We start from the raw sequence: 10,560 nt of genomic DNA, 5'->3' as shown, positions 1-10,560 counted from the left end.
TTTACATATATATATATATATATATATATATATATATATATATATATATATATATACATATATTTATAATTAAGTTTTGAAGATGATACGAACTATAGCATTTATTCTTACTGTATATCGTTCTACGATCTTAATGAATGTTCATTTTGCTTAACATTATAAAGCATACATGATTCAGCTCCTGTCACATAAGGATTACTGTAAGTTCTGCCGTAATACTATACTATATTGCGTAAAGATGAAAGTTATTTTACGATTCGTAGAGACAAAACGTTAACCTCACGTTCAGTCTCTTTACTAAGGTAAATTATCGTTGTGATGATTTACCTTCGTAAACGTTCTTGCATCATGACGCATAGCATAATTTTTGTTCCTTTGGACAAAATTTACAAATGGCATGCAATAAACTCGGAATATTTCGCGTGTAGAAAAGATTTATTACAACGAAGAATTGATGGCGAACGATTTACATTTCAATATTAAGCCAGAACAGGATAGCGAAGAATACGAATATATCAACAGTAAGAGAAGCATCACTTACGGTCAAAGCCAGATGTTGAAATAATACACCTATAAGTGTTTTAAATAAAGGAAAGTTTCCACTTTCACTTTTTCGACCGTTCGGGGATCGTTTCATATTTCTATTTTTTTTTATTTTTTTTTACGAAAACCGAAAATTATCGCAATATTGATATTACACTCAAAGATAAATTGGTAGATACATTGGAAAAAGAATTAAATTTTTATTTACATCCTTACGAAATTGCTGCCAGTTATGCTTCAATCATTTAACTAATTCAGACAGTTGTTGAGCCAATTCTCTAAATTAGTTTTTAAATGCTTGAATTGATAATAATTGGCTGCGATTTCGTAATGGTGTAATAAAGATATTATTAATTTTATTTCACACAGATAATACCCATTTTTGCTTGAGTGTAATGTCATTATTATGATAATTTTCGGTCTCCATGAAGAAAAATAAATATAATATATATAAAAAATGTAGAAATAAAACAATTCCCAAATGATCGCGAAAAAAGTTGTATTCTCCTTAATCTCACATACACACATGACTGCGTGCCGATTACTTTCGAATTTGCAGCGCGATCAAACTGAAATAATAATAATCCCCCAAATTAAATTAGTTCATCGACTTGACTTGCTACTAACTATCTTAAAGTCTGTGAAGAACTTATTGCGAAATTTCGGATTTGTATTTCGCTTTGATATAATTTTCCTCAGAATGCACTCTTTCACGCCTATGATTGATGATATCCCATTATCTTTCTCGTCCTTATTCGGGAACGAGGCCTATTCTCCTGCTATCCTGCCACTTCTTGGGACAACGTGCTCTCTTATTCTGGTTGTTTACCGCAATCTCGGACTCGGTCTTTGGAATGCAGTCTCTGGACGGGTCCAGGAATGACGTTTCCCTTTCGCATCTCCGATGCATGCCTTGTCTCGTCGGCCGTCCTCGTGGAACCAATACATCCCCCTCGTTAGGGGATGTCCTGCCTCGTGGTCGCGCCGAGGCGGAGAGAGGGCGTCGATTCGCCTACCCTCGGCGAATTCTGCGGGTCGCTTCGCAGCCATTGACGATATAGGCCCCGCCGCCGCCCTTGTTAACACACTTCGCGCCTTCTTCTGTTATCCTGGTAGTTCCCGATGGGATCGATAGCTTACGTAACGACCAAACCCATCCACCTCCGATCGGGTGCGTTCGATCTCATCGATACCGACGGGGGAGGGAAATAGAAATTTCGCAAGACTATGTCTTTTATGCGTACAGACTCACTTTCGTACGCGTCTAATCGATTTATCATTGGTATTGCAAATTGCATAATGACGGTACGGTTTACAAAACAGAAGAGAGAACGGGGTATCATTTAAAAAAGTGTGGTAATAATAATTAAGCCTAGATGAGATGTTATACCAAAACTTTGGCGAAGTAATGTCAATCGAATGTTAATATGACCAACTAAACGTTTAGTTTACTTTTCTAATGATTATCAAATAGTTGGTTACAACTATTACGTTTAGAAATATTTACTAAACATTGCTAAACAAAATACATTTGGTAGCTATTACTTTTTTTTTTCAGTGTATCCTCACACAATGATTATATCTTTTGATGTTATATGATTTTTAATTTCCGCATGCCGCGATACAGTGAATTACAAACCGTTATCATGCTTAAATGATACTTCTCGTTTATTCGATATTGCACATTATATAAATTCACCGATGGCACAGGAAAATACAATGAAAGTAACGTGATTTTACAGTCGTTACGTTCAATGACGATTACTTCGTATTTGCTTGTAGCGAGAAGAATCGTTGAGTCCTAACCTAGCTCATTACGTTTGAAAAAATGTCACTAATCATTTAAATTACAAGTTTGTGAAATGGAAATTCTGATGGAAAGTTGAAGATTCCGATCGTAAGTTTTAGATATTAAAATATGTGTGTACGATGAATAATCAGATCAACAAAATAAATTTTGATTATATCAACTAGAATTCTGGTTTTATCTTATTTGAATTTTTAATTATTTTAATTAGAATGTTGGATAAATATAAATATATGTCTGTTTTGTTCTTTTTGGTTGAATTTAACAGAATTCTAATTAATGAATATTCTTTCTCCAGTGTAAGAATAATAAAGTTACAGAGTTGAAAAACTAAATTTAACTCGTTTTACGTATTCCAAACGGTCAAATTTTTGTGTTAATTTAACACAAGAGAGTACGTTAGAAAATAACATAAACATGTAAAAGTTAACCTAATAAGGTTAATACAAAAATTTTACGCTTTAACACAATTTAAAAAAAAATTGTAAAACATTTCTTTAGTAAATTTCATATTTATAATATATTAAATTAACACATGCATTTTTTATTTATTTATCTCAGAAATTAAAACTATATTATTTTTGTTACTTGTTTAATTACTAAAAAATTGTGTTATTTTAAAAGCATAATATTTTAATTAAAAAATATTAAGTAATATTTTAACACAAAATATTAACATAATCATATTATGTTAAATTAACACCCGAATATGTTAAAAATTCACAATAAAAATTTTAATAAAAACCGATTTTAACTCGGTTCAAAATGTTCCTATTATGTTTACTGTTCGAGAAAGTATCTGACTTTTGTTATTAATAATTTTGCTATTAAAATAATTTTTTATCCCAATTTTTACATGATTAATAACGCTTTAAGACTGACGTTGAATCTTTTCGAGCAAGACGTTTCTTCGGCGACTGCTATCCTGATCATCTACGATTCAATCGGCTATCTTCGTAATGCTCCGAGCTGTTTGTGACTGCGGGAGGGGACAAGCGACCCACTTGACAATGACCGATTTTAAGTAGAAAAATGGAGAAGAAAAAAAAAACACCGTAACGACTGCACTTTTATACCATTCTTTCACATATCTCTATGACTTCACTCCGTATTTTCCTTTCTCCTTTTGCGTTTTCCTTTTGCAATCACTTCTTCAACTTTACATAAAGAGAGTTTTTACACTCCCTTCTTGTAATTGCTTCTTGAACTTTTTATAAAGAAGTCTGGTTTTCTAATCGCGTAACGTAATCTTTGGAGAACTATTTAACTAATCATTTTACATTCTTGCTTATTTATCCACATTATATCATTTGCTTGCTAATTATTGTGTTATGTCGACTATGTTACATTGCGTTATTTGAAAATAGGTAATATATCGCGGTACGGTTGCATGGGTAATATATCGTTCTCTTAGAGGAAGGTCACCGACATACCACTTTGTTTTTAGACAATATTTCTTAAACAAAAGGTAAAAATACAACTTCAAAACCATAAATACAAAGTAAAACGTGTCTTCTATCAGATAGTATAAGCAATTTTTATAATATTGTTAGCAATTATGCAATAATTAAGTTTTTCGTAAGTTATGCAAAAATGAGCGTCTGACAAAATGGGCTCCAAAACTGACACAGTAGGCAGTAATGCTACGTATTCCTATTCTTTTTCTTTTACAGGAATTATCTGTATAAAGTACCTATATAAGTGAATGTATATAAGATTTTTCAGAATCATTTTACTTCGTTATAAAACATTTTTATTGAATTATATGCATATTTATGCATATTTATGCTGATCTGCAAGATGCAAATATGTAACGCGATAGTTTTTCTAGAGTTGTTCCATATATGCACGATTGCCTTCAGCTCCAATAGACTTATTTAACACTATAAAGCAACATTATAAAGATTAAGTTAGCTCATGGTCTGTTTCAAGGACAGGTGTGTTTTTTAAAAGTGTTTTGCGGTGAGCAGTGCTGCTCGGAACCAGATTATTAGAAATCAAAAATTCAAAAAAATTGAGTTTATCTAGTTTTTAATCAATTAATATTTCGACAAATTGGATTCCTACAAAATGGCGGTTGTTCAATGTTAAAATGCTGATTTTCATTTAAAAACGGATATTTTTTAGTCTATAAAATGAAAAGTATACATTGAATACAAAAACTCTTGGATTAAAGATTTTGATATTTAAAAAAAATACACAAAGTGTGTGTGTGTATGTGTTAGAGATAAATTAGTGCAGTGGTTTTGAAAAATTGATTTGTTCAAAATTTTTAACTAGACGTAACCCATTAATAGAAAATTGTTGATTATAGTTTATAACTAATTCATGGTAATAAGACGAAAATCACGTTTCCTGAGTTGTGTTACTTCTGAAGTAAGGAAACAATACATTTTATAATACATATAAAAAATTTATGTCAATAGTTGTTCATTTAACTTTACCTGTAATTCGAGCTAGTGTATAGTTGTATCGAACGCGTAAATGGAATCCGACGTAACCGCAAGTGTGAGCGCCTAGACTGTGACCGATGCAATGCATCTTGGAAGGTAGTAATTCCATGGTCTCGATTAGTAGTGCTACCATACGAGCTGTCATAGCACCCACTAGCCGTGTGTTCGCCACCGCTTGTGTGTAGGGTGGTCCAGCACCGGCAAGCCAATTGACGATCACGACGTTGCAATCCTCCCGCAACAGCAACTCCTTCATCACTCTCTGTCAAAATGTTTACATGAGTGAAGAGTTTGATAGCAGTAATTATAAAATATATTTTATAGAATTCTGTATGAGTAATAAATCGTGTAAAGTGGATTTTATAGAATAAAATATGAATGAGAGAATGTGAAGCACGAATAAGTAAAAAAGTATTAAATATAGTCAAAGCTGAATCTAATAATCAGAAAACATGATAGCCTCGGTTAATATTTCTACGTAAATTTCAAATACAATTTAAGGCTGAATAATCACTATATTGAATCGTGAGGTCAGAAGCGAGAAATGATAATTTTTGTCACGATTAAACATGGCTGTGATGACCACTCAGGAGCCTTAACTACAAAATTATTCTTTTTTGGAAGATATTTACGAAATATCAATTTAAAAAAAAAAAAATTGTGAGGCACTCACCAAGACCCAAGTTTTGTCGCCGTTGTCCAGGAATCCGTGGATAATGAAATACAAATTGTTCTTCTTGTTCAAGGGCGATTTCCGGATCGTTGAATTTCCATCAATCTTTAATTCATAAGGTTTTCCGGCCTGTTCGCGTGTATAAAGGATGTAATGAGGATCGATACTGTCCGGTCTTGCAGGAAATGTGGACACCGGTCGATTCTCTCCAGACCAGGGTGGTCCAATATAAAAACATCCGAACGGTTCGTAACATCGCCACATGTACCATTCTAATTAATAAAAAATTATTTTTACTTCTTTAGTGTTTAACAACAATGAAAGTGCAACAATTATTTAAGGGAGGCTAAAAAGGTGTAAAAATGGTTAATTTTGACTCAGAACGGACACGTTAAAAATCTATTTACCATAAAGGTCCATACATTCATAAAAAAAAACTTATTTTATCCAAGAAAACTTGTAAAAACTTTCAAAAATCATAAAATAAATTGTTTGAACGCTTTGCAAAAAAACTTATTTTGATTCTAATGATACGTTTAGATATTTTATTCTGACACATGTTGACATAAAATGTCTCGTAAATATTTCGTAAACTATTAATTTTTTAATATATAATACTTTAATAATTTTATAAATAGAATAATAGAGTGAATCAATTAGTATAAAGAAAATACACAGTTGTTTATTTATAAAAAATCTATTTTGCCTACATATTTTTTTGTTTAAGAAACTACCCAGGTAGCAAGCTACGTCATTTTGACGTCGTTTTGACGTCAAATGACGTCTTTTTGACGTCAAATGACGTCATTTTGACGTCAGCTTGCTACCAGGGTATGTATTTTTTTTGTACTAATTGATTTATCTCATTAGTCTATTCATAAAAGTATTAAGGAGGTATTCTCGCTTTTAGTATCGTTTCACGGAGGAAAATAATTGATTAAATTAATAGGAATTTTGGTGGAAAATAAACGGTCCAAAACTTTGGTTAAACCTACCACATTATTTTTTGATAAATCTACTAGAATTCTAGTTGAGATAACCAACATTCAGAATTTTCTTGGTTAAATTTACTAGAATTCTAGTAATACTTTAATTTAATGCAAAATAATGAAAGGAATTATACAGTAAAAAAATCATATAATTCTATTTAAGAAAGTAGAAGCGACCTTCATATCTTTTTGACGCATTCGCTTAAAACGAAAAAAGAATATTCAGTGAGAAATTACAGTAAAATCGATGTCAATTCCATCATCATTTCTTACTGGGTCTGGCCGGAATCCATAGTTCGTTCTTAATTTCAAGACAATCTCGAACAATGTCTTAAGATGCTAATACGGCTCTCATTGGTTCACGACGTCTCAAGCACTACAGCTTAAGACCATCTTGAATCTTGAACAACTTCTATGGATTCCGCCCTAGGATCAATATACACCCCCCTTGAAACCGCGCACGCGCACGTTCTATTTCTGAAACATTTTTTTCTAAAATAAAAAAAATAGTTTTTGGGAATGGGACATTAAAATGATTTACCCTGTATATTATATAAAGTTTTGGCTCAGTGTCAATTACAAATATTTTGACATGCGTATCTAACTGGTTTATTCGCTGTCCTTCACTAATATAGTATCGACCAGCATTTCGAGAGACCAGCATGGGATTACTTTTCAGGGGTTATCAGCGCGTCCATATCTCCGCACGCGGTTCTATCAGTTCCTCGAAGACCCCGATGATGTTTTGTCTCCGCCTTGGAGATCAGTGATTAGCGATAAGGGCAATATACGATTGCACATGACTGTACACTAACTCTTAATTTATTATAATTTTCTTCCGACCTTTGTTTGGATATTTTCTTAAAACTTCAATTAGTATTCGTGGACCTGGATATATTTCCAATTACGTCAAATATTGTGAAAAATTGTTTAAACAAATATTTTTTACAAACTTATTTTTAATTTTAAGTTAAATAATCTTATTCCTTATAATTTTAAATTACATAATCTTATTTCTTATAAATTTAAGTTGCATAATCTTATTCCTCACATTATAACCTTTAAAATAAAAACAATTGTTCAATTACGTTAATGTTAAGCAAAGATACATTAATTCTTAATTAACTAGTATCGTGAATCCATTAGATATCAAATCTTTCAACGCTTGTAATGCGGGGTCTACAATAGAAGTCGTAGCAGTCGTAGAGTCTTAAGTCGTAGAAAATTGACCAATCATAGTCGATTATTCTTCTCATATTTTATTGTGATTGATTAATTTTCTACGACTGCTACGACTTCTATTGTAGACCCCGCTTAAAGATACAGGTAAACTAGGGATCAAATAAAAAGATATAATAAAAATGTTTCCAAAATTAATGAGTTTCATTAATTTATTAGTCTTTAAAAAATAAGAATCCAGGAAACCCGCAACGTTAGAAGTGTGTAACATTTTTTCATGACAATACTTAAAGGGATCCTAAAGCCGTCTGTATTACCGACTAAATCTTTACCTTTAAAGAATTTACATTCTCCTTCTTATATTCTTATTTTTTCACGGAGTATTTTCAGCTACAGAGAAATTATTTTGGAAGTAAAATAAGATTATAGTAAATTTTTCGAAATTGATACTTACGGTCGTAAAAATCAAATTTGTTCTCTACCTCCACCGGTGACAAAGTTGTAGTATTCTGAGCTACACTAATATTCCCTCCCTTTTCGGGCAAGGTAGACATCATTTGGGCTGTGTATGCCAACATTATCATCTCGTTAAGGAAAGACATGTTGGAATATTTTTCGTACTAACAGATATCCGTACAATCTTCACGTTGATATATATATATAACTTACACTTCTCACAATATCGCGTTCTTACGTATTACGATAATTTGATCGTATCATACATATTGTTGCACCAAATACTAAAATAATATTGTAACATTAGGCGTCTTCTTAAAAACAAATAGAAACCTTTGCACTGTTATCTATTTGTCGAGTAAATTATGTCATCACAGTGTTCTGATGTTAACTTCATGTGTTCACTTTCGATGAAAATAAATTATAGACGACACGTGAAGAATCTTTTTCTTTATCACTTCACTTTCTCGAAAGTTAGCAAGCAACCTTAAACGTCCAAGGAATTTGAATCTTTAGAACTTTTGTGGTCAGTTTAAGATGAACACTTCGCTTTAAATGCTACAGAAATATGTTGCGACGTCCTTGGCGTCGACTCTACGAAGATCTCGTGAGTTCTAAATGTCTGTCTCGACGGGGCAATTCATCAGTGCCAGCCACTATGTAAGCCGCGTGATAAGGAGTAATAATAATGAAAAAATCGATTGACGCAAAGCGCCAATGATAGCACTTGTGTCGGCGGCAGTCTCGATATTGAACGTCCGTTTCCAAATAAATGAAATTTTAATAGTGCGCACATTTAGTCGCGCGGCTTGACTGTGATATTTCAAGTCATTAGTTTTTTTTCGATTCTTCTAGAAATTCTTAGTTTTTATATTTAAGTAATTTTCCATTTTTAAATCTATAAAATTATCAGTTTTTTTATATAGAATTTCGATTTTTTAAATAATCTTTAATGTATGTAGTTTTAAACTTTCAAAAAGAAACACAATTTCCAAATCACACTTATTACTGTGAACAATTCCCTTTTCGATCGATCGCTAAAAATTTTCTATCATCCGACAGATTGATTACGTGAACAGAAGAATCGGTCGGCGATGACACGGTCACGGTCAAGCGTCGTCAATGAACTGTAGTCCACTGATCGGCCATGCACTAATCACTCAAATTTCTGCTGACCCAACTGAACATCATATGTTTCCGTTTCACCCCACTCCTCGAAGAGCTCAACTGGGAGCTTCTCTTTCTCCGAGCGGTCCGGTTTCAAAATGGAAAGATAAGACCAAAGATTACTATATTGTTTTAACAGATCTTCTATTACAAAAGTAGAATAACTAATTTTGACAGTGAGGTGACATTGTAATATATTGTATATTTGAATGAAAAACAAATTTTGTGGGGTTGCTTATATCAAACACATAAAAAGTAATTATGTTTTCTTATATTATTAAAGAGAAATTTTTGAAATAGATTTGTAAAAACTAAATATATAAAATTTTTGTTTAAAGATGAAGCTATCAACAACTTAGGTTATGGAAGTCTGTATATTCTTACGTTTAAAGTTTACTTTTAATTAACTTTATATAATAATAAATTAATTGTATTGTTAATTTTATTGTTAACTAAGTTTCTTATCCTATTTAGAAAAAAATATATTTCCTAAATGTTACATTTAGGATGGATTATATTTAAAGTATTTCTAAAATAAAAGATGGTAGTGCTGTATAAAAAAAGATGATTTTATCTTTTAGAAATTATATCATTAATTCAGTGATCGTTCTTGAAACCGTAATATATTTTACAAAATAAATGATATTTGTTATTTTTTATAGAGTTTTTTTTCTCTGAAGCAAAGCCTCGGATAAAAACAATTTATTCTATATTTTTGACTTATTTTTGTATAAGAAATCATTCTCAATCCAGTTATATTATAGGTTCGCCCCCTCATTCTGTATTTATAACTAATTAATATATTTAAAAGAACTTACAACTTGTCACAATCTATTCCGATACTTACTTCACACGTGGAAGGTTATTTCAAATATTATCTTCTAATATTTATTAATGTAAAATAAATAAATTACAATTTTTTACATTCAAAATATTTATATTATAGTATACGTACACAGCTTTTGAGAAATCTTTTTGCCATATCTATCTAATATATACAAAAAGGTCATGAAAGAAATGTAACAGTAAATCCCATACGTCTCCTATACGTATATAGGGTGACTTTCCATATATATGTAAGGTGACCTAGGATGATTTCTAAGTAAATAACAAAAATAAAAGGGAATGATCCTTGATTTATTTAGAAAAAAAAATTGTATGAACGCATGTCTTAAATTGCTTCATTTCTAAAGTATGAGATATTAAAGTTGAAAAAAAGGTGAAAGACGTCTGGAAAACCCTTAGAAATATTTTATTTATTAAGTTTGTGCGAGTATACAGGGTGGGGAAAAA

General features: G+C 31.4%; 1 protein-coding gene across 1 annotated transcript in view; it reads right to left on the bottom strand.

Annotated features, from left to right (window-relative positions):
* The window catches only part of LOC108761650 (pancreatic lipase-related protein 2), a 14,160-nt gene extending 5,243 nt beyond the window's left edge, over positions 1 to 8,917 (bottom strand). Inside the window, exons 1-3 of the mRNA XM_018508290.1 lie at positions 8,099 to 8,917; positions 5,477 to 5,748; positions 4,795 to 5,065 (exon numbers count right to left, since the gene is read on the bottom strand). Coding sequence (XP_018363792.1) covers positions 4,795 to 5,065; positions 5,477 to 5,748; positions 8,099 to 8,246 — 691 coding nt within the window. The 5' untranslated portion in view covers positions 8,247 to 8,917. The remainder of the gene's footprint in view (positions 1 to 4,794; positions 5,066 to 5,476; positions 5,749 to 8,098) is intronic.
* Between the last annotated feature and the right edge of the window lie 1,643 nt (positions 8,918 to 10,560).

Source organism: Trachymyrmex cornetzi, unplaced genomic scaffold, assembly GCF_001594075.2.
Source record: "Trachymyrmex cornetzi isolate Tcor2-1 unplaced genomic scaffold, Tcor1.1 scaffold26, whole genome shotgun sequence".
Classification (NCBI taxonomy): Eukaryota; Metazoa; Arthropoda; class Insecta; order Hymenoptera; family Formicidae; genus Trachymyrmex; species Trachymyrmex cornetzi.
Note: the sequence above shows the minus strand (reverse complement) of the source record. Positions and strands in the feature narration are given on the sequence as shown.